Genomic DNA, 24697 nt, shown 5'->3' on the forward strand with positions numbered 1-24697 from the left:
ACATTTTATTCCTAATTCTATTTTACAACTCAAACTAGATTATAAACAATATTTTACATACAACAACAAGTTTTAAACTTGATAAAAATAACGTTTTCCTCTGATTGGCTCCACTACTCCCAAAGGATCATGGGAGTTGATTAAATAATGAATTTTTCTCCATTCATTTCCCTTATATCAACCACCAATCCTAAAAAAAAGTTGGAATCATAAACAAACTACTATCCCAATAAGGATTTCCCTAAAATTAAAAAAATATATTTTAAAACATACTCAGAAATTTCAATTACTTATGAATTTTTTACAACTTTAAAAAAAAATTTTCTCCTTAAAATACACATCCCAGTCTCAAACAATGAGAATTAAACTTTACAAATATATTTTATCCACTAATTAACCAAAAAATGGTAAATACACTGAGATTCTCAGACGTTTTGTTTTAACCACGATAAATAGGAACACGTGTGAGCAAGACTTCCCCCCAAAATACATTACAAAACACAATAGAATGAAATACAACAATAAAATGAAATACTTGTTCTACTACTACTACTACTACTACTACTACTACTACTTATGGTGAGTATACTGATGACATGATGCTATTGTGATTGTTAACAACAGTATGTAACAATAATACTATATAATGATAATAATAATATATTAGAAATATGTGTTGTGCTTATGCTGCTGCTTCATTGGGAAAAAAACATTCAGCCACTCGGCCCTGTCCAAGATGAAGCACTAAAACACTTGACTTCGGCTAAGAATAGTCTTTGGCTTCCACTGACTGCATTTCCATTGGATTTGCGCTCAAAATCACGGCTTTTTAATGCTTTGTGAGTGTGGGAATCATGGGGATTGTGACTTGATCAGGTGGGTGCAATGGTTTTTTTCGTCCACCAGATGGAGGTCATTGACCACTGATCACACAACCCAGTCTCATCTGAAAACGTGTAATAGCTACGTTGGTCCACTTGGAAAAACGTAGACATCTCACAACTTGGCCTGTCAAATTGTGAGATGTCTACGTTTTTGTCTTCCCATAGATTTGCATTGGCCTGTGCGCACGTCACGTGACTCTCAGGTTTCCGTCTGCGAAAACGAAAACATGGCCGACATTCCTTGCATTTTCAGTTAAAAATGTCATTTTCTAACATAGTTTGGGCATTAAAATGACTTTTGATAACATTTCTAGCGAGAAATGTGGCCTTTACTTTCACAATCTTCCACCAGTTCATGCTTATGGACTGTATCTTATTAGTTATCGCGGATATTTTTTCGGATCACGCCAGAAAATTGTAGAAGTGTTACGTTTTAATCGTCGCTATGGAGTTCTTACGGACTCTGCGATCCCGGAAACGGCGTAGTCGCGTGTTGTTTGAATCATCGTCCCTGCGTTGTGACGTTCAGTGAGCGTGAATGCTATTCCTGTTATCTGATATTACTATTTGGTGATAGGTTACACGTCTAATTACATTATTTCTAGCGAGAAAAGTGCCCTTTCACAATCCTCCGCCACTTCATGCTTATGGTCTGTATCTTATTAGTTTACTTACTAACTAATGAGTAATTTTTCAGTTCACGCCAGAAAATTGTAGAACTGTTACGTTTTAATCGTCGCTATGGAGTTGCTACGGACTCTGCGATCCCGGAAATTACGTAACCACAGTCAGATTGCGCATGCGTGGGCGGATTTGACGCCTAATAAATGCCGCCGCACCTGGACTGACCTGTCCATTTAACACAAAGCAACGTGATGAGCATGGACCACTTGGAAGACGACGATGCCTTATTCCTTGCGGATGCACTTTTGGAAGAGTGTCAGGTAAGAAGTTTCTTCTGGGATTTTTTTATATTGTTATGTCTGGGTTTACAGTACGAATACCGAGAGAGCGCAAACGTGGAGATTCCGTCAATACAGCGAATTGAATGCTATTCATTTGCTGATGTTTTATTGTTTTGGCGCAGGCTACGGCCCACGATAGCCTTTGTTACTTGGGTTGTGAATAAATGGTTGGTACATTGTAGCGTCCCCCAATGATGAGCTAAGCGACTGGACGCCTAGCTCATCATTGAGGGGCGCTACAATATAAACAAATAATGCAATGGTACAAGAAAAGTTAACAGAAACCACGAATAGCTTTACAAGGTACTGTGTAGGCCCTGCGGGGGGGAAGGGGTCTGCGGGGGGGAGGGGTTTGCGAGGGGCCTATGTAGGGTCTTCACTATACACATACATTCTAGGTTATGAGAGCTTCCCTATTTTTGGAGTGTGTAGTGAAGCTTGATTTCGTTTTCTAAAATTAAGGATGGTTTATGATTTAACTTACATGTATGAATAATATAGATTAACAATTTGGTTGAATCAGTAGTATGCAATATGACAATGATGTTTTGTAACAAGATGTTTGTATATTGTATGAAAATGTTATGTTACAGTTGGTATGATCTGTGTCAATTCTTTAATCAAGGATAATCCAATTGAAGCTACAGGAGTTGCAGCAACGTCAACAACTGGGACCGAACAGTTTGTTTGGTTTGATGAGGACCAGGAAGGGCAACCTCTCTCAAAAAGGAGAGAAACGGAAGCAGGGTTCGACCACTGGTTAGTTGTTTTTTTCTTTTCAATCCATACTATTTCTCACCAAGCAAGATATAAAATTAATATTCTACTTTGGCAGATACCTCTGGAAGCATAGACTCATCATGTGCTCCATCTACTAGTGGACAAGTGAGAAAGACTGGGACAATCCAAAACTTAGGTTGGTTTCATCCCCCCATATGGTTATTGTGTATTTCCTCATTTGTCATGTAGTCATACACTTTAGCTAGAGTTACCCTTGCTTTACATGTGTTCTTTTCCTAACCTCCACTCCTTAATTTTCCCCTGTCAAGACTCCCTCATCCAGGAAGTGCAAAACCTTTTGGGATGTCCTACTGCAGAACCTCTGTCTTCACATTGGAAGGATAGGCAAGTGTCCACCTTGGAAAAGTGGACTTTGTTAAGGCCTTTATGGTTAATCAGGTGTTATTATCTGAGAAGCCTAAAGAGGGACTTTGCCAGCAATGCAGACAAAAGGTTGCAGTATTAAGGTGTCAAGATTGTTTGCCAAGACCACTTTACTGTACAACATGTGATTTTGTCATGCACAGGTCTATGGTGCTCCATAATAGAGCATCCATGGTAGAGGGGTTCTTCAGGCCACTGCCACCATCCACATACATCAAGGAAGATGAGGGAGGACAATTCTCCTACCATGAAAGAGGTACTTCTAAGTTACAAAACACATAGGCCATTTTATGTAATATAGTAAATGTCATTAATGCAAAAAATATGCTGGGTGAAATAGGTTATCACACTGAAAGAATACCTCCACTGATTAAAGTTGATGTTACTGGAATTTAATATATAAAATTATTTTTCTCTTGCTTCTTAGAATGTTTGTTACCAATTATGCTTCCCTGCTGTGATTGTTCGACTGGGAAAACAAGTTTTTCCACAGGAAAGCAAATCATTTTGATTGGAATGAATGGTAATGGTTTTTACTATATTTTTCAAATAGTAATGTTATTTTAAATTGCTCGTGCACTGAAGTAAATTCTTTTTGTCTTGGAATTTCAGGGCGATACAATCTGTCTCTCCCACATGGTAGCTGCTCCGGTGGAAAGTCTTGTTCGGTGGACATTGCTGCTCTGGTTGAAAGTGGGTACTGGCCAGCCACAGTCAATTTTGAAACCTTGTATGCAGTGGATTTGTTCACTACATTTGAGGATCTCAAGGTCACTGCTCCGGGAATGTCACGGCAAGCTTTTGTTAGCATGCTTGCACATCGCACTAAAGTCTTTGGGCGGGTGAGTATAAGTTGGTATTGATTGCCCACTGCTTGCAATGAGTTTCCAATATATAAATTATCATATAATGTTGGATTTTTCTGTCTTTTGCTACCAGAGTGGAAAGATATGTGGGGATACCATGCAGAAGGCATTTCTGGAGTGGACATATGCCAAATTTGAGGTTGAGAGACTGTCTCATGTCCAGCATTTTCAGTGCCCTGCATGCACATCCACCATGTTGGCTGTCGCAGTGGATGGGAACCGTAAACTGTACCGCTTTAAGAGCCAACCAGGGTATGTAGAATTATTGTCCATAGAAAATTCAGAGTGCCATGAAATAAATATTTGTAAATCTTTATTCATTTATTTTTTATGTGTAAGACCTGATGGATTTTTTGATGGTGTATTTCTGGCCAAGGACTCTGAGGTGTCTACCTTTGTTGACTACATCCACGGGATGACAAAACACGTAAGTACATTTACATTGTTCCTTATTTTATGACACATAGATTAATAAATGCTTGTACCCTGTACAAAGTGTTTCCCTTTCTCTGTATAGTGACGACCCCATCAGACATTACATTAGCAATATTTACATCTTTAATTTATACTGTTTACTTATGTGTATTTGCCTTTATTTGTTGTAGAATCCTGCAAAAGGGCGATGTGGTACTGGTCAGTGGTCAGCAGCACGAGAATCCGCAAACAAGTCTGCAAGCAAAGTAAATGAAGAAGGCGTTGAGGTTGCCGTCTGTCGTCATGGGTTTTTGCTTAAGGGACTGAATATGTTCCGTGGAGAAATATTTGCATATCACGTGTATCTACAAAAACAGCTTGCTTCACAGACTGTGCAATTTTTTTGCTCCGATGTGGTGTGCAAATACTGGCCATATCTGCAAAGGGTTGTCCAGAGCTGCAAAACTTGTTGACCATGGGTCCATTTCTCTCCATCATGCACGCAAAAGCACATTCATGGATGTGTGAGGTAATGATGGACATAATTAATAATAATCTCACTATCATTTGCAAACTATCATTTGCACACTGTTGCCTTCCCTTTCTCTTGGTCAAATGGTAATTTTCAAGTAAATGTGTTGCAGTTGCAATGGGGGGGACGTAATCAAGAAGGAGCAGGGATGACCATTGGGGAGGAGGTTGAACCGGTCAACAGCTTCCTCTCCCGAGCAGCCATATGTTCCAAGTACATGTCAAAAGCTGGTAAGTATTTTCAGTTGCATATAAATGATTAGTTTTGTAATTTCCTGGCCTAATATGTAATGTGTCTTAAGTTCGCACAGATATACTTACCATCCAAGCAATTGGCTGGAACAAGGCGGAAAGCAGAAAACCTCGACTGGACATTGGCCAAAAGATACATCAAGGTAAAGACAGAAAGACACAAGATACTTTTTTGTGGAAGGGGTGTGTCAGCATTTTGTAACTTTGATTTAGTTTTGACAGACTGTGCAAAGGATTACAGAAGCAACAAAGGATGTTGAGAACATCACCACGGAGTTGTCTCTACAGGAAGACACAGTCCAGCAATGGGTGTCAGATGCTCAGCAGTGGACGGCAGGTACTGTGGCAGGAAAATATTGTAATTCTTGCAAAATGTCCTTTGACTCTGTTTACACAAGGTCTACACAAAGTTTGACTGTAAACTGATATTTATATGAATATTATTCGCTTCACAAGGACCAACCAGTCAAAATGACTTGGAGAAGATCATTGAAGGGCTGTATCTGAGCATTAAGCATCGGAAATTTCAGCTTTATCGTCAGACTGGTGAGACAACAAGATGCCACCATTAATGCACATTTCTTTATGTAACATGCTGTGACAAATGTTACTGATTACTATTTAATAGTCACTAGCTATCGCTGACACGGAGCCATAAAAAAGTTTTGTGTAGTAGACTTGATTTTATTGGTGTGATCATTTTGTACTGGGTACACTAAATATTTTTGTTGTTTCACATTCTAGATGGCAATAAGCGGAGACATCAACTTAGGAAAAAGATAGCTGTTGAAAAGAAAGCCTTGGAGGATGCCTTTGCTCAATACAATGCTGTTGTGGAGGAAGCCGACAAACTCCCTCCTCCTAACAAACTCTTGGCTAATGACAACTATTCCTGGCAATGGGAATGTAAGTACTGTATTGAAAGCCACTGAATACAAAATTGCTCACTTAAGTGTGATATAATTGATAACACTTTTGATATGGTGAATTCCAGGTGATGGTGATATGGTTCAGAAAAAGAAGGTTTCTGACAAGGTAATGCTGCTGTCCAGACTTAAAGAGGAAGTCGTTATTGTGGTTCGTGAGGTCAAACAGCACTGGGAGTACATGAGGACTATGGTGGGAGAGCTTTCCTCCCAGCTTTCTGAGGCCATCGGTAATATACATTTTATATATATATATATATATATATATATATATACACACACACACACTATTAAAACATTTTCTTTTTTATCATACATTGTCAGGCAGTACTGAGGCATTGACAGAGACGGGAAGTGAGGGTCTACTCTGCGTGCTGAAGAGAAGATTGCATGAAGTTCAAGCTCAGCAGGCTGCAGCGGGTAGAATGTACCGACATATCCTGGAACAGCAAACTTCTCTGGATGACACCTCCTCTGAAGAGGAAAACTTGGAGAGTAACTCCTCCACTGATGAAGAACTGTGACTGCAGTTCTGGGTAAAGGTGTGAATGACCTGGTGATATGATGATGTCAGTACAGTATGTTGACATGCCCTGTCCTGTATAGGTAAGAACTACTTACCTATACTTACTTTGTATGCCTGTCATTTTAACATGTGGGTATAAAAGAGGAATAGACTCTATATGCAGAGTATATGTACAGGTTGAAGCCATTTGTCTCTAGCTTGTTGGTAGGTAGCTGTTACCTTTAATATATTAAGTTTTTAGCTGCCTGTCTTTTTAAAAAAAAATTAAAAAACACCCACAGGGAACCGTCTTCATAAATCTACCACTATCGTTTGTGTGTGTCCTTCAGTTCTTCTCAAGTGAAGCTGTACCACTGTGCTCCTCCACCACACTCCTGATGCTAACCTCCTGTGTCCATCACTTGGGACCATGCACACAAACTGGGGGAACTGCTGCTGTGTTTTTATAGTTGTATTAACCTTTATAAAGTGTCTGAGTATCTTAAAGTTCTAGGAGTTAGGAGGAGGGAGTTTGTTGGCTTCCTCCACAACAGCATTGTATTGAGCAATGGCATCCTCCAAGGCTCTAACTGAATTATGTCATATGCCCCAGATTCTCATTTTTTATTTTGATCCACTATTTTTGTACTCTGCATTACCATTGTTCATATAATTTCAACAAACTACCTTACTGTAATTTTTTGTGCATAATAAATTAAAGTTAATATAACATATTGGGAGTTTTCCTTGCACTTCTACACCATCTTATTTGCTAAGTTAAGATGCATAACATCTATGCAGTGGAAGCAAATCAAATATATTTGAAATATAAGGGTACACTACATTCTGTAGAGAGTACCTCAGTTACTGAAACAACCATAACAGAATAACTGTCTCCTGATCTGAGGTTTCAGTTATTTAGTCATAGCAAAACCCAAACCTCTGGTTGCCCAAGTGGTGACCATATCATTGTTTGATGTAACATCAAGCTTGCATTTCAATGATAAATTCATCCATTAGTCAGTCCATCCTCTAGTTTACGCAAAAATTATGCCACCCAGCTGTTTCACAATGTAATCTTATAAAGGTTGTATGAGAAACAGTCTAACAGCAAAGAAATGAACAGAGTATAGTGATACATGTTTGATTTAAACTTCATACAACAAAGTCAAAATCATTGATGTAAATTATGCTGTGTTTCTTTCCAAATAAATCAATACATAGGTATTTACTGTTTCAGCACTGCTTAAATGATCATAGCCCCAGGTACGCATACCTGCACAACTTCACACAATCAATTCTGCCACCTATATTTGAGTCTCCCATCACTCTCCCATCTGTTTGTTAAATTAGTAGCTGGTAAGCAGCAGTCCGGCTTTAACCAAATTGGTATTACAATGAATGATCACAAATCATTTCTGTGACATTCATTTAAAAGATCTCCAGTATAAGCAAATATTTTATGAATTGGTCTACATCCAAATGTGAGGCTGTTTCACACCACATGTCTTCCTTGAACTCTAAACCTTCAATCACATCCAGAGATTACGTTCATTTAGTTTGTTATTTTTTTCTTATTTATGTTTGTATTATGTTTCCCTCAACAAAGTACTTATGCAGGTGACAATAGGTGGAAGGTGAAGGTCATTTCCATGAGCTCAAGAGACATAATGTGACATCTTATCTTAAAATCATGCACCTGCTAGGTTCCGCATACTGTATTACTGACAATCGAGGACCGTGCTGCATGGTGTCCTAGGGGAAGGGAGCCGCAATGTTAAAAATTAAAGGGAAAATGGGGATATGAAGTGTTTCACATGAGGTCTACACATGTCCAAATTTAAATGCTGATATGTGTATATTACTTAGATATATATACCACAGATTTATACAGAGTCAATGACATCAGTTGTGAAAGTAGGAAATTAAAACACTAAGATACATACAGTATGCGAACATTAAGAATTTTCAGTATTCAAAAATAGTATTGGTGTAAGTATATGGACATAATATGTGGACACAAGTATAAATATTGTTGTAAGTTGATTAATTAGCAGTCCTAAAAGTATGTACAACAGTGGGTGGGTGGCTGGAGGGGGGCTGGTGGTGGTGGAGGGACATGTGTCGCATGAGGAAGTCATCGCCTGCACTACTCTCCCTCTGATTGGCTACTAATCCTAATTGGCACCAGAGCTATACAGTCAATAATCAGTGTTTAGGAATAAGACGTGTGATTGGTCAGAGTAAGGCTTAGGGTCACCCAATCAGAACCAGAGAAGGGGGCGGGCATTGTCATCATAGCGGGAATCCAGACACTCTTCACAACAGTCGATGCACCTGGACAGGTATGGGAGGAGCATGATGAATATTAATATTTCAGCTTTGAATAATATCCGTAATAATGTTGGCTGCTAACTTTCAACTTGGTGTGACTGAGATTGAGCATTGCATGTACAGGATATGTAGCTAGCAGAGGCCACGTTATGGTCACCTGAGTTCCTCTGATAACCCAGAGGTAGTTATTTTTCTTTGTAAATATGTGATTTCAGCCTCAGCTTCCATAATGTATATAATACACATTGCTACACTCCCCATTGAAACCTATTACAACATAAAATCTTGAATTTGTATTTATTCAGCTTATATCCATATATTTTCCATTAGATTAAGCCATTTTTGAACTATGAGCAAATACACAGGAATAAATGTATGCAACTTAAATGGTGTGGGTGTGTTGATTGGAATGCCAGAGTATAGTGTGTATGTGTATCCTGAGAAATTATTGTGTATATGTGTTTGTGTGATTATAAAGGGAAAGAGAGAAATTATATTTTACTGAAGATCATAAACTGAAACAATTTTTTTATACTTTTAAAGACACAATAGTTAAATAATTGAGTTCTTTTGTCAGTTTGGTTGTTTATGTCTTGTCTTTTTCTTCCAGATTTACAATGCCAAGAGGATCTACTTTAACAACATGCGTTGGCTGCAAAGCCAAGATTGCTGTGGCCACCAAGACCTGCAAGTCTTGCAATGCAGTCCAGCCCAGAAAGCAAAGGCTGGCAAAAAAGCTAAAGATTTTTTAAGGAAAAAAAGAGGGCTGGCTGGAAAAACAACAAAAAAACAAAACCACCTCACATGTTATGGATGAGGCATCTGTTTTGGTAAGTTTTTAACATCTGTAGTTGAAGTTCACAAAAGTAAGGCTTGTGATGTTTCTGTTTGACTTTTTTTTATTGACTGTTTCTTTTTTTAGCTTGAAAAGTTGCACACTTTGGGGCACAGGGCAATAATTTTACATGCCAAACCAGGAAAAAAGCCTGCCACCTGGTTTACCCATGTCCTGCACCCCAAATGGCAGCTGTCTGGTCAGGCTGACAAATGTCTTGATCGGATGAAGGCCCTTTTTGAGGTGCTTATACAAGGTAAGTCTACTTTGTGATCATTTGAATATATAGCTCAGTCTATTGCAAAAACTCATAAATATCACACCTTACTTTTAATAAAGCATCAATAAAATACATTTGTATGGATATATTTTATTAATATATTGCACTTAATGAATTTGCAAGTATGCGCCATAAAACGTTACTATGTTTTTGTCCAATTGAGGTTGGAGTGACCAACATCCCTCCACTCACCAAACCCCCACCATCCAACCTACCACTTCTACTCCCAACAACCCCTCCACCAGTGCTGACATGCCTCCCACCATCCAACCTACCACTTCTACTCCCAACAACCCCTCCACCAGTGCTGACATGCCTCCCACCATCCAACCTACCACTTCTACTCCCAACAACCCCTCCACCAGTGCTGACATGCCTCCCACCATCAAACCAACCGCTTCTCGTCCCATCAAACCCTCCACCAGTGCTGACATGCATCCCACCATCAAACCAACCGCTTCTCGTCCCATCAAACCCTCCACCAGTGCTGACATGCAGCCTCCCAGTGATATGTTGAATCAGGGTATGCTGTGGTGACATTTTTAACACATCCAGGTCCAGAGATGTGTATGATTATTGTATTATTACTAAGGTGTTATACAAGTCAGTAATATGTAGGTCAGAGTAACTAACTGTAGAAATCTTCCTAAAGTGAAAATGAGCAAATTGTGATTGATGTTGGTGAACTTTTTTTCCAAAATTGTCATGATATTACAAGTGCACACATCTTGTGCTCTTGTAATGTAAATTTATATATATGTGTGTGTGTGAGTGTTTGAATGTACCAGAGTTCTTTACAAAAAAGTTTATTTTATTCTCAACAGACATACCTGCAAAGAAGAAATGAAAAACGAAGAACACAGAAGATTTACCTGGAGGTTATTTAGCTGTCCTATATTTGCATTTCAATACTTCATATTGGAAAGAAAGCCTCAGATATTGGAGAATGATCTGAATAATTTTCATTTATCATCTAGAGCAGCAGAGCTCCATCTAATTTGCCAAATATATTGACAAGCAGAGCGTGAATGCATGGCACATGGCATACCATTTATTTCAGTCCAAGCAGTATTTTGCGATACATATATCGTGCATGTTGATATCGGGATGATACTAAATTTTGGATGTATTGTGCAGCCCTACTGTCTGCGCTTTAAAACCCATAACCATGATCTCAGCCTTTTCCCTATTATAAAGCTAAATAAGGTTTCCTGCCAGCTAGTGGTTAATTTAATCAGAGCAGCTGACTAGTTTAGGGGTTTGAAGTAATCAGCAGATGATGAGATGAAAAGTTGCAGGTCATCAACATAATCATGTTATGTCTGCTGATGATAAAGCCATGGGGAATCATCTACAAGTTAAAAGTTCCCAGGAAGGAACCATGTGGGACCCCACACACTAATTGTTTTTTGTTGGAGTGGAAGTGGATTATTAATCGATTAATTGTAGCCATTGATTGACAAACCCAGTTTCTTATCATTTCCAGTAGGGTCCCATGATCTCCATGATGCATGTGCCGAATGCATAGCTTAGGTCTAGGAGTATTAGGATGTTCCATGACAATTGATTATCAGATTGTGCAACAATGCTATAATTCATATATATGAGGTCAGATTGAGAGTAATTGTACACTTGTTTTGCTCTTTCAGAATGCAACTATTCAATTACTGGAGGAGAGAAGTATTACCCAGTGAAGAGGGTACTGAAAAGCAAAACGCTTAAGGTTAGTTTTGTTGTAATTGGAGGTCAAAAATGTCAGTTGTAATGGACAAACTGTATAGTCATCTGATTACGTCTGCTTTTAATGGTAAACATGTTTTAATGTTTTTCAGGGGAACTTAATGGAGTTGGTGGAGTGGGAACCCTGTTCAATGTGGTATGTAGAATTTCTCATAATTTTATTTGATTGTCCCTAAAGTTAACAATTTTTTACTACAATAGTACAAATAATAAATAATATAATAAATCATAATAATATAATAAATAAAATAATATATCGTGGTTTTTTGACAAGTTTAAACCCAGAGTATGTAGACATCTTCACCTGAGACTGTGACCCCCCGCCCCCCCTTATTTTCCTTTGTTCCCCCTTCCCCCTTCACTCACCCCAACCGGTCATGGCAGAGGCCATGCACTGAGACCGGGTCTGCGAGGTTTCTTCCAACTGGGAGTTTTTCCTCCCCGCTGTTGCTCATGCTTGCTCAGTTGGACTTTGTCTTTGTTAAGATCTTGGACTTTTGTACAGCACCCTGAGACAACTGTTTGTTGTGATACAGTGCTATATAAGTAAATTGGATTTGATTTTTGATTTTTGATTTTTGATTTGATCTTAATCAGACTACTACAATAATCAGGTCATTTATACTAATCAGCTTACTGTGTGCATGTTAACATATTTAAAGTGTATGGCATATATAGCTTGCTGTGTCTCATTGCCCTTCTTCCTTGTCAAGTTTTGAATAACATTCATTTCTAATGTACCAAAATAAATTCTTCTCGTTTAATTGCAGTGGGAAGACGTGGCCCTTCCAGTGGGTGGAAAAACAAAACACCAGAAGCTGACATGCATACACACAACACGCACACACACAACACACACAACACACACACACACACATAAATAGTTGAGTGTTATGTTTACTATAGGGTACTATTGTTCTAGAACATCTGTTTTTGTGTTTTTGTTCTTAATATTGCTTATCATTATATATATATAATGTTTATATATATATTATATATAATGATAAGCAATATATATATATATAAATAATATAATCTATATTTAAGCTTGTTGTTAACTTTGTATTTTGTTGTTCTGTATATATTATTTATTAAAAATACCTTAAAACCCCAAAGCCTTGTGTGATTGTGTGAAATACTGAAACCTTTAATTTTATTTTTATAATATAATTTATTTACCCTTTAGCCCTTATACATACAGTTTGTCTATCATCATCTGTTTTTGCCCAGTTATACAGTTATATTTTAGTACTATTTTTACTTACCATGTACCATCATCCTATTTGTACAGAATGTTTCACACATTTTTTTAATTCTTTACTCTTTATTTTTATTGTATAATAACAACTTTAAATAAACATCAGGGAGCTGATGAACACTGTCATTGTGCTTATCAACTGTGATGTCAACAGTATGCTGGGAGTATTTTTTTTAACTTATTGCTATTACAGAGCACATGAAGATTAACAGTGTGTACAAACAAAACTGTACATAGCAGAAATACAAATACTTAAAAGTTATTGAAAAAGAGAAAAATTTAATATAAGCAAAATAATCCATGTTCATCATCATCAAATTTGTCAGAAGCACAATAGGCCTATAGACTAATAAAACACATAGGAGATGACATGGGCACAGGCCATTTCAATTCCCATTTAGTTTGTCCAAGTGCTTGTGTGATCTATCATCAAATGGTGATCAAGTAACAGGAATAGCATTCACGCTCACTGAACGTCACAACCTACAGTCTATGGTCACAACGCAGGGACGATGATTCAAACAACACGCGACTACGCCGTTTCCAGGATCGCAGAGTCCGTAGCAACTCCATAGCGACGATTAAAACGTAACAGTTCTACAATTTTCTGGCGTGATATGAAAAATTACTCATTAGTTAGTAAGTAAACTAATAAGATACAGACCATAAGCATGAAGTGGCGGAGGATTGTGAAAGGGCACTTTTCTCGCTAGAAATAATGTAGTTAGACGTGTAACCTATCATCAAATAGTAATATCAGATAACAGGAATAGCATTCACGCTCACTGAACGTCACAACGTAGGGACGATGATTCAAACAACACGCGACTACGCCGTTTCCGGGATCGCAGAGTCCGTAGCAACTCCATAGCAACGATTAAAACGTAACACTGCTACAATTTTCTGGCGTGATCCGAAAAAATATCCGCGATAACTAATAAGATACAGTCCATAAGCATGAACTGGTGGAAGATTGTGAAAGTAAAGGCCACATTTCTCGCTAGAAATGTTATCAAAAGTCATTTTAATGCCCAAACTATGTTAGAAAATGACATTTTTAACTGAAAATGCAAGGAATGTCGGCCATGTTTTCGTTTTCGCAGACGGGAACCTGAGAGTCACGTGACGTGCGCACAGGCCAATGCAAATCTATGGGAAGACAAAAACGTAGACATCTCACAATTTGGCCTGTCAAATTGTGATTCAGACAACGTGTTTATTTCACTGGCGGAGTTAACTTGACGGATTACACTGAATCTGTGACTGGATGCATATCCAAATGCATGGAAGATGTGATCATCAAAAACATCACCACGAGGGCCAACAACAAACCCTGGTTCACCAAGGAAGTACGTGAGCTCCTGAGAGCACGAAATGCAGCTTTCAAGTGTAGAACTGCTAGGGCCAACTTGAACCAGGGCGTGAGAACAGCCAAGCGTGCCTATGGACAGAAAATTTAAGCACACTTTTCTGACACTATGGACCCCAAGCGCCTGTGGCAAGGCATCCAGTCTGTCACAGACTACAGGCCAACACCCCCACTGTGCGAGGACAACACAGGCTTTCTCAAAACACTCAACACATTCTTCAGCCGGTTTGAGGAAGAGAACACCACCAAACCAACAAAAGCTCCTCTCTGCCCGGGCCGCGAAATACTTCACCTGGACCCAGCTGATTTGCGGAGGACCCTACTCAAGGTGAACCCGAGAAAAGCGGCTGCTCCTGACAACATACAGGGACTGTGCTGACCAACTCGCCGATGTTCTCATGGACATCTATAAACCCTCTCTGAGCCAAGCTATCAAACCAGCATGTTTCAAAGCCACCACCATCATACTGCTTCCCAAGAAATCCCCAGTCTCAACACTGAATGACTACCAGCCCATAGCACTCCCGCCCATCATGATGAAGTGCTTTGAAAGGTTGATCAAGGCCCACATAACATCCAGTCTTCCCTCTACACTTGACCCATTCCAGTTTTTTAAGAAATAACCGTGGACTTTAGAACAAAACTGACACCACACACCCCACTCACCATCAATGTCAGTGCAGTCTGTGAAAAGCGCTAAGTTCCTGGGGGTGCACATCACAGATGACCTGACATGGACCACCAACACCACATCCACAGTCAAGAAGGCACAGCAACACCTCCACTTCCTTCGCCGGGTGAGGAGAGCTGACCTGGTTCATTTTGTTATATTTTATTACATATCTCTAACTCCTTGGGTCTTCTCCTCGGTTCATACTGTGCAGCTCTCTGGAGCCTGTCCTAGCTCGGGAACTGATGAGGGATGGACCTAGTGAGGTCGCCGGTCTTTCGCAGGGCTGACATGGAGGGTCACGCAATCACCAGCACTCTCCCCTGAGGACCTCCCACCTCTGGAGCCATGGGTCCTATTACTGCGCATGTTGAACCATGAGGGAGGCAGGAGTGCCCGGGGGGACCAACGCGCCCTTGGAAGACCATGCCAATGTCCATGTGGAGATTCCCGGGCTGGATTCAAGCCCCTGACCTGACACTGTGACTCAACCCCGCCCTTCATTTCCTTTTGTTCCCCTATATTACTTGTTATTTCTCCATCACCCCAACCGGTCCTGGCAGAGGCCGTCCACACCGAGCCCGGTTCTGCCGGAGGTTTCTTCCACCTGGGAGTTTTTCCTCCCCGCTGTTGCTCATGCTTGCTTGATGTGGAACAAGTTGGATTTTGTGTTTCTTAAGATCTTGGACTTTTGTGCAGCACCCTGATACCGTACTATATAAATAAATTTGATTGATTGATTGACCTTCCCCCTTCTGCCCTCACCACTTTTTACAGGTGGGCCATTGAGAACATTCTTACCAGTAGTCTCTCAGTCTGGTATGGCAGCTGCTCTGCTGCTGACAAGAAGGCCCTACAGAGAGTGGTGAGGACAGCGGAGAAGATCACCAGATCACCCCAACCGGCAATCCAAGACTTATACCCATCCCGCTGTCACAAGAGAGCAACCATAATCATCAAAGACATCACCCACCCAGCACACGATATGTTCACCCTCCTTCCATCTGGAATGCACTACCGCAGCATGTGCAGCAAAAACACCAGACTCAAAAACAACTTCTTCCCCGAGGCCATCAGACAACACAACTCACTCAAGAAAATACCATGATCATCACTCCCATTAGTAGTTCATTACACAAACAAAGACCAACTGACTGTCAAAACAACTTAAAATTGTTTGCACTTTTCTCTTTATATGCACAATATCTTTATATGCACAATAACTTTCACTTTTCCGTATTGCATCTTCATTATAGCACCTCGATAACATACCTCAAAAATTTAATACACTCTGGCATGCTGTGAATTTTATTTTATTTTATTTTTTTCTTATACAACTCATAGGTCCATTGTCCGTCTGTATATGTCTTTTCCATTGTTGTTGATGTCTGCACTATTTGTTGTATGTTATATGTTGTGTGTTATATATTACTTGCACATTTGGATTATGGGGAAACGCAATTTCAATCCCCTGTTGCATTGTTTGGTTGACAATAAAGTTCACTAAGACTAAGACTATACAAATAAAATTTTATTGATTGCAATGTAAACCAGAAATAATTTTCTTCCTCAAATATAGTATGGCCTCAAGAACACTCAATCTTCAATGATGTGGCAGTTGGTTGTCCTCGTCCTCCTTTGTGACTCAGTCTTTATTCTTTTTTGACTGGAATACAAAATTTAAACCCTAAAAAAATATGTCGACCATTCTCATATATAACACAAACATCCTCACATGTAAAGCAACAGGTCTTTGAAGTGTTTCTGAAAGTAGGGAGGATCTGCTAAACATAGTTAAGTGAAATCTACCAAGATCCACAAATCTTCTAATTCTTCAGATTTTAGCTTTCATGATCTTATTTGGTGTGAGTTAAACCATGAATAATGGGTCAAGCTTTCAACTACACATTCAAAGCATGACACATGGAGCTGTTCAGGATACATGTCTGATCATAGGTTTTAATTTTGGTGCTGATTGCACAGTCGTGTTAAAAAAAAATCAGATTTCATGGCAATAGGTAGGTGGCTCAAAGACCCCTGAGTAAATATTGACATATGGAGCTGTTCAGACCTCAACTCTGATCTTAGGTTTACATTTTGGTGCCGATTGGACAATGCACAGTGGTAATAAAAAACAAATTTCCCACTGATCAGTTGGTGGTGCTATGAGTCTCAGTTTTGATATATGGAGCTGTTCAGGCCTGGACTGGGATCATTGGTTTAAATTTTGTTGCCGATTTGACAAGGCACAACAGAGTTATGACAACTTTGTCTCCTTTGGCAAAGAATTAACCTTTGCTGCACCTCGATGTTTACATTAAGGAAATGTCACAATTCTGACCATGTTCTTATCATTTGTCTGAGTCCATTTGAGCTGTGTATTTTAAAGCTGCCAGGAGCAGTGCATCAAAGTGTAAAACATGTAACTTCCTGTCGCCAGCAGGTGGTGCTGTGAGTGAGTCGGTACTGATACTGATACTGACATATGGAGCTGCTCAGGCCGGAACTGTGATCGTGTGAATGGGTTTTGAGGCTGATTGGACAATGCATAGAGGAGGTATAATAAATCCCTTATTTTTGGCAAATCATTCAACTTTGACGCCATGACACAGTCAGACTGTGTGACGCACACTAAAAAAGAATCACTGTACTTTCAATCTCCATGTTGTTGAGATGACACTTTAATGAATTTAAAGTTGGTTTGATGAAAGCTCTAGGATGAGTTTGTTCAAATACAACACGTGTAAATGGTCAAAAATGGCCACTTAATTCAATGGTCGACTTCCTGTTTTGACTAGAATATCAATCAAAGAGAGTTTTTGGTTTGTAATGAAAAAACGCATGTCCCTTCCGTTTTCTGTACATACCGGTCAATCATGCTGCAGGGGCTGCACTTTAGGGAAAGCTATCTGGCTATTTTGCCTCCCCCATTTCTTAAAACTGTATTAATGTCTTTGGGGGATGGGGCTGTTGTTACCCAAATGTAATTTGAGGAATATTGAACAATGCACACTGAAGTTAGAGCACAGATTCTATATGCCTACATCATCAATGTCTTGAGGCCCTTTTGACAAAGTTTGACAAAGTTTATTTTTTAGTTTTTCATTTTACTTTTTTAGTTCATGTAGATCAGTGAAAGCAAACTCAGGGGCTGCGTTCTAGTGCATTCTAAGTGGTGCTGTTCAGCCATTTTGTTACGCCTATTTTAAATTACTCCAGAATACGTACATTTTCACAACTTTTGACCTTCGCACTGTCAGTGCTCAGGGCCCTAATAATAATAATAATAATAATAGTAAACACCGTGCTTACCGAAGACTCGTTCAAAAATTTAGATGGTTAACCCTCTAGAAAGAGGTCCAGAGTTGGCTTCACTACTTTGTGTTCCACGTCTTCTAGAAATATAGTAGCATTCCGTTTTTGCAGGAACTCTCTGCATTTGATTCTGACATCACCCCCAGAATACAATGCTATTTACAGTATATTAAAATATTTTAAGGAAAACAGCAAGCTGCTAATAAATATTTCCCAGAATGCATTGTTTTCTACAGCACAGTACCGTTTTAACAGAAAACAGAATGTTACTGTCAGAATTTGGCAGTTTTCTTTACAGCAATTTGTTACAGTATAGTTCAAGTTGTTTTTAAAAAATAATAGTGCTAATGTACCGTTTATTTAACAAGTCTAATGAACATATTGAAAAATTTAACAGTTATCCCAGCAATGTTCCTCTTTTACTTTCTGATTTGATATACCTTAGATAAAAACCCAGTATTTTATTTTTATTTTTTGCCAAAAGAGACAGAACACGGTCAGGACAGTTTTATCCTTCAGGATCGTCCGTCCCTAATAAAATGAAAGGAAACATAAAAGTATAGCAATACTGAGGAAGTGTTACTTATAAACACAGTTTTGTCCTTAAATTTATATTCTGTCGATATTCAACAATGTATTTAATATGCTTTTGGATTAAACAGTGCACTACCATGACAATGAATGTGCAGTATTGAGCTCTTCCACATTGAAAGCATTGCATATATAATGTAATGCATTATGTGTAATGCTTGACTGTATGCTTACATTGTGACCTATTATTTAAACTTTCATAGGTACTGTTTTATTTCATGCTTCACATGTGACATAGTGGTATTGTCAAGAGAAAAAACTCTTCAGCGTGTCATATGTCTGTTACTTTTGGTTTGGCTTGGATGGACTGCCATGGAATAGCCTTTTTCTCCTTTTTTTACTACTCCCTGCAAGGAATAGCAAAGCAGTCCTTATCTCCCATTTTGGCATCAATGACATGAGGAAGGTTTTTAATAGGGGAAGGAGTCAATTCCCATTGACTCCTTCTTGGAGTGTTGGCCACCCAGTGAACTGTAGCTTTTTGCACTTCTGCATTGGCCTCATCGCTCGAGTTGTTGCTTCTTGGTTTGGATGCACCCGGCCTGAAGTCATGGGGCGTGGTCTGCTTTTTATTTAAACTTATGCTACTGTTCCTCCTCTAGTCAGTCAGCTCAGACACTCCCTGAATGATTGCAAAGGATTGATTCAAACTCAAAAAAGAAGACTTGGTCTCAACCAAATTTATTGAATTGTACAAAAGGCAATGAGCAAAAAAAACAGTGACAGGAGAGAAAAAAAAAGAAATTAAGAGTTTCCAACAAACGTCGAGCTATGCAAAAGGACTACTTTCCCAACTTTCAGAGGGAATTAAACTGCCTCTGCCGCCTAACATACACACAAGTGATATGCGTGATTGGCAGAGATAAACAGTGGTTGATAGACCTTTCATGAAAAAACCTTCCCGTTGCAGTTTTTTGCCATTCACCCATTCACATAGACAACAACTCTATCCCTCAGCCGCAGCCCCCCATTTAGTCTGAAAATGTGAACACTTCAGAACTGTCAGTTTTACTCTGATGCTTATGTTTTCGTTTTGGTTTGATGTTTCTCCGTCAGGTCAGATATTAGACAACTGAGCACTTGATAAATCTGGTTTCAACCTGTGGGCTGAAAAAAATGTGTGAAAAAGAACTGTTTGTACTTTAGTTATGCTGGTTTAATCAGATAATTAATGAAACATCAGGCTATTCCTTTACAAAAGCTTCATTATTATAGATATCCAATGACCCCCTGCAATCCATGAACATACAAGGCTTAAAGGTCCCTATGGTGTATTCTTGTGAAAACAAAAAACAGTTCCATTTACATTCAGTGTTTGAACCAACCAAATTAATATATTCCTTTCCACAAAAAACATTTGCAATGCTGATATTTATTCCATGTTTACAAGCTTCTTCACTTGTATTGTATAGGACAGTAATCCATCAACATAATTACAAATTACACAAAACATCTTATTAAAAAGGGAAAGAAAAATGAGGTCTATGTGTGCATCTTATAACCAATTATGAGTGGGACTTCTGTCGTTTCCAGAACCTCTTGACCTCACTGTGTCCTTGCGGAGTCACCACCATCACCCTGTGAGCCACGTCCTGCCACACCAGACAGCCCAGACCCTGCACAACAAAAGTTTTATTAAACAGCAGCAGGCTACTGGAGTAATGGATCATGTTAGCATTTAACTGACAGGGGGTACAAGAAGTCCAAAGATCATCAACAGGAAATGCTGTAACTGCAAGGAATTGATCATTATGTCACGAAATGGTGACAGAGGAGGTCAAGGAAGTAGAGGCTCATTGGTTTAAATAAGATGAATTCAATAATCCCTGCAGTAATAACCTGATTATCACAAACAAATATATAACAAAACGTAATAGCAATTCATCCACATTCGTTGGTAGGTCACCAGTTTGCTACAGCATCGTCCACATTGTCTACAGAAAACTATAGTTTAATAAACTAAATAGTTATTATAGCTGTTATTAGCCAGATATCTCTTTTGCAGTTCTGGTCATCAGTTCTTTTAGTTATTGATGTCTCATCAATACATAGTATCGTTGCAGATCCAAAATCCCAGCAGTGGCCATCAAGGATCGTGAGGACAGCTGATTGTGGATTATGATTACAAGTAGATTGTTTAGATACAGTATATAATGCCTGCCCAAATAAAATACTATCACTGACTGTACTGCTGTCTTTATCATTATCATCTATTGCTGCTCCACTTATCCCTGTCAGTTTCTTATGTATAAATAATTTAAACACTGATGAACCTCTCCATTCATGTGAAACACTGTCATTTCTCATTAATGGTTTAAATATATTTTTTGTTGATGTGTTCTGCTACACACAACATTCATTGCACTTGGGAGAGGGATCCCTCACATGTAACTGTCAGAGGATATTTGTTTTCACCCTTGTTAAAAGTTCTTTAGGGTATTTTTTCCTCACTCTAGTCGGCGGTTAAGGCCAGAGGATGTCGCACCTTGTTAAGCCCCATGAGGCAAATTGAGATTTGTGAATATGGGCTACACAAATAAAATTTGATTGATATATTAATTGATTATATGACCACATTACATGCACAAAAATAACAGGTCACTCCTGACTGAAGTGCAGTGAAGCAAGGGACATAGTATATTTCAAATTAAGCCTCACCAACTTGAAACTATTGGGAGTAGCACTAATGTTGGATTTCCAGTTCCTCAAGCTCTAACAAAATTGAGGCCAAAATATATTGAGAATGAAGGCTGTCATCTTGTCCTGGTGAAGTCATTAGGAACAGGAGTCTGCAAAGTTGTGATCGTGGATTTGAATGTCAACTCCTGTATCTTTATATACAATCTCGTCATTGAGTGACAAAGGTAAAACCCAAAATATAGAAATTACTAGTGAAATAAACAAAACTGTTTAATGTGTGGCAAAAAAATGTTTGGCCCATTAATGACCAAATCCCTCAAAACTGGAAGCTGACAGAAAAAAATAAAGTTTACAAGATCTTTTTAACCTTGGTTTTGTGAAAGTGTATTTATTACTGTGTGATGACTTGCCGTCTATACACAATTGTGTACTTTAAGGTGGCCATCTGGGCAGCTGTGGCTGAGGAGAGGACCATCAACATATTGTAAGGTAAGAAGTTTGAACTCCTCCAGTCAACATGAATTCCATGGGAGACATACTGAGCCCCAAACTGTCCCAGATGATTTCCCATAGGACAAAAATTGCTGAAATGAATAATAAAGAAAAAAAAAATGCTCAATGAGATTAAAATTAAGACAAGCATAATCAATTATATGTATGAATAAAGGAAAAAATATTTAATTTCTACTTTTATTCATTAATTTCTATATGTATTAATTAATATAATTGCTGTGCAGACATCGCACCCCCAATCCTCTGGAAATGTAATGCTTTCATGCTTTCCTGTCTACCCCCCCATAAAACACTGAACTTACTCTATGCAAATGCCAAGGATGCATACAACTCCTCTCCACTTCCCCACCTGGCTGCTCTGATCACAACCTGGTTTGGGATAATGAGGGAATAACACACACCTGGCCATGGAACAGCTGAGCAAAAATTTGTCCCATTACTTTTGGTCCCTTAAAAAGTGTGAGGCACATATACAAACTGTTGTAATTCATACACCGTTCGCCTGATTTGGATGTAAATACCCTCAAATTAAAGCTGAAAGTCTGCAGTTAAAGCACATCTTGTTCATTTCATTTCAAATCCGTTGTGGTGGTGTATAGAGCCAAAAAGGTTAGAATTGTGTCGATGTCCCAATATTTATGGACCTGACTGTATATGCTCCCCTTAGGCAACATCATCAGAAAGCACCACGCATTCTTCCATTGTTACGCAGACGACACCCAACTGTACATATCTATGAAGCCTGAAGAATCTAATCACTTAGTTCAACTTCAGGAATGTCTCAAGAACATCAAGTCCTGAGTGACCCAAAACTTCTTACTTCTAAATTCAGACAAAACTGAGGTTGTTGTAATTGGCCTTAAAAATCTCAGAGAAACATTGTCTGATCAGATAGTCACCTTGAATGGTGTTAGTTCGGCCTCCAGCTCCACTGTGAGGAACATTGGAGACATGTTTGAGACAGTTTTCTTCCACTTAAGCAACATTGTGAAAATTGGGAAACAGCCTGTCTCAAAAGGATGCTGAGGAACACGTCCACTCATTTGTTACCTCTAGACTAGATTATTGTAACTCTGTATTATCAGGAAGTCTGTGAAAAGCCACCAGTTGGTACAAAATGCTGCAGCAAGAGTGCTAAGAGGAACTAGAAGGAGATATCATATTACTCCTGTCTTGGCTTCTCTACTTTTGCTCCCTGTAAAATTCAGAATAGAATTCTAGATTGTGCTCCTCACATATAAGGCCCTTAACAATCAAGCCTGTTCATACGTCAAAGAGCTGATAACACCATATTATCCAAACAGATCACTTCGTTCTCAAAACACAGGCTCTCTTGTGGTTCCAAGAGTCCGTAAGAGTAGAACACGAGGTAGAGCATTCAGCTTTGGAACATCTCAAATCCTGTCTTCGCCCCAACTTAGACCCCTACCAATTTGCCTACCGCAAGAACAGAAGCACAGATGATGCAGCCTCCATAGCGCTGCACTCTGTCCTATCACACCTGGACAACATTAACACTTATGCCAGAATGCTGTTCATCGACTTCAGCTAAGCATTCAACACCATCATCCACTCCAAATTAATCTCAAAACTCAGAGATCTGGGCATCACACCTCTCACCTGCGGCCCCAACATGTTCTGTTAGACCACCACTGCTCCTCTACCATCACCCTGAACACTGGCGTACCACAAGGCTGTGTGATGAGTCCATTCCTCTACTCCCTCTTCACCCACGATTGCAAACCTGTACATGGTTCCAACACCATTATCAAGTTTGCGGACGACACCACGGTGATTGGCCTCATCAAGAACAGTGATGAGTCTCAATATAGGGAGGAGGTGGATCACTTGGCTCCTTGGTGCAACAACAACAACCTGCTGCTCAATATTAACAAAACAACAGAACTCATCGTGGACTTCAGGAGGACTGCTGACACCCATCCACCCATGCACATTAATGGAGCTGCGGTGGAGCGAGTGACCAGCTTCAAGTTCCTGGGGATCCACATCTCACATGACCTCACCTGGACAACCAACTGCTCTAGCCTGGTCAAGAAGGTTCACCAGCGCCTTTTTTTCCTGAGGACCCTGAAGAAAAAACACCTCTCTTCACAATTCATGGTGAACTTCTACCGCTGTACCATCGAAAGCATCCTTACAAGCTGTATTACGGTTTGCTATGGGAACTGCTCTGTTGCGAACCGGAAAGCGTTGCAGAGGGTAGTGAAAACTGCTCAACGCATCACTGGAGCCTCTCTTCCTGCTCTTGAGGACATCTACAGGAAACGTTGTCTCAAGAGGGCAATGAACATTAAATAAGACTGTTACCACCCAGCACATGGACTGTTTACCCTTCTGCCTTCTGGGAGGCGTTTCAGGTGTCTCCGGACAAAAACATCCAGGTTCAAGAACAGCTTCTTTCCTTCAGCTGTCTCCCTTTTGAACTCTGCCCTCCAACACCCCATCACCCCCTTCAAACACACACACACTCCTTCACACACACACTGCCCCCCCCTCCCCCCCCCCCACACACAAAGAACCAGACCCCTGAAGCCCCACACACACACACTGGCCAACCCCTACTTCCCATCTCAGACACACACCATGGACTGAGTAATGTGATTTCCCACCACCTGCACTCCTGA

At 39.5% G+C, this 24697-nt stretch overlaps 4 protein-coding genes across 7 annotated transcripts in view; 3 read left to right on the forward strand and 1 right to left on the reverse strand.

Annotated features, from left to right (window-relative positions):
* Positions 1 to 1026: 1026 nt before the first annotated feature.
* LOC109642046 (uncharacterized) lies at positions 1027 to 4931 on the forward strand. 2 transcript variants are annotated; one of them, XM_069522667.1, is made up of 10 exons: positions 1027 to 1828; positions 2475 to 2608; positions 2685 to 2765; positions 2899 to 2974; positions 3157 to 3269; positions 3441 to 3536; positions 3626 to 3855; positions 3953 to 4131; positions 4219 to 4306; positions 4485 to 4931. In XM_069522667.1, exons 1-10 carry the CDS (start codon positions 1788 to 1790, stop codon positions 4764 to 4766), a joined length of 1320 nt encoding a protein of 439 aa, XP_069378768.1. In that variant the 5' UTR covers positions 1027 to 1787; the 3' UTR covers positions 4767 to 4931. The 2 variants fall into 2 exon arrangements, with proteins under 2 accessions (XP_069378768.1, XP_069378769.1); XM_069522668.1 differs by having other exon boundaries at positions 4256 to 4306; positions 4485 to 4624.
* On the forward strand, positions 4909 to 7239 carry LOC109642045 (uncharacterized). The gene is made up of 8 exons (XM_069522761.1): positions 4909 to 4922; positions 4992 to 5055; positions 5127 to 5219; positions 5299 to 5413; positions 5533 to 5622; positions 5821 to 5982; positions 6071 to 6232; positions 6327 to 7239. Exons 1-8 carry the CDS (start codon positions 4909 to 4911, stop codon positions 6524 to 6526), a joined length of 900 nt encoding a protein of 299 aa, XP_069378862.1. The 3' UTR covers positions 6527 to 7239.
* Positions 7240 to 8627: 1388 nt separating this feature from the next.
* On the forward strand, positions 8628 to 12972 carry LOC138407325 (uncharacterized). Of its 2 annotated transcripts, XM_069522796.1 has the most exons (7): positions 8628 to 8852; positions 9452 to 9932; positions 10120 to 10479; positions 10781 to 10834; positions 11606 to 11679; positions 11789 to 11832; positions 12467 to 12972. In XM_069522796.1, exons 2-4 carry the CDS (start codon positions 9902 to 9904, stop codon positions 10801 to 10803), a joined length of 414 nt encoding a protein of 137 aa, XP_069378897.1. In that variant the 5' UTR covers positions 8628 to 8852; positions 9452 to 9901; the 3' UTR covers positions 10804 to 10834; positions 11606 to 11679; positions 11789 to 11832; positions 12467 to 12972. The 2 variants fall into 2 exon arrangements, with proteins under 2 accessions (XP_069378897.1, XP_069378898.1); XM_069522797.1 differs by lacking the exon at positions 8628 to 8852 and having other exon boundaries at positions 8864 to 9932.
* A 6591-nt stretch (positions 12973 to 19563) lies between these two features.
* The window catches only part of gtf2h4 (general transcription factor IIH, polypeptide 4), a 40462-nt gene continuing 35328 nt past the window's right edge, over positions 19564 to 24697 (reverse strand). Inside the window, exons 14-15 of one of the 2 annotated variants that reach the window (XR_011240721.1) lie at positions 21950 to 22123; positions 19564 to 20515 (exon numbers count right to left, since the gene is read on the reverse strand). Coding sequence is in view for 1 of the 2 variants with exons in the window: in XM_020106685.2 (XP_019962244.1) it covers positions 20405 to 20515 (111 nt within the window). In the remaining variant the exon portion in view is untranslated. The remainder of the gene's footprint in view (positions 20516 to 21949; positions 22124 to 24697) is intronic. The other variant, XM_020106685.2, reaches the window with a different exon arrangement.

Source organism: Paralichthys olivaceus, chromosome 3 (genome assembly GCF_024713975.1).
Source record: "Paralichthys olivaceus isolate ysfri-2021 chromosome 3, ASM2471397v2, whole genome shotgun sequence".
Lineage (NCBI taxonomy): Eukaryota > Metazoa > Chordata > Actinopteri > Pleuronectiformes > Paralichthyidae > Paralichthys > Paralichthys olivaceus.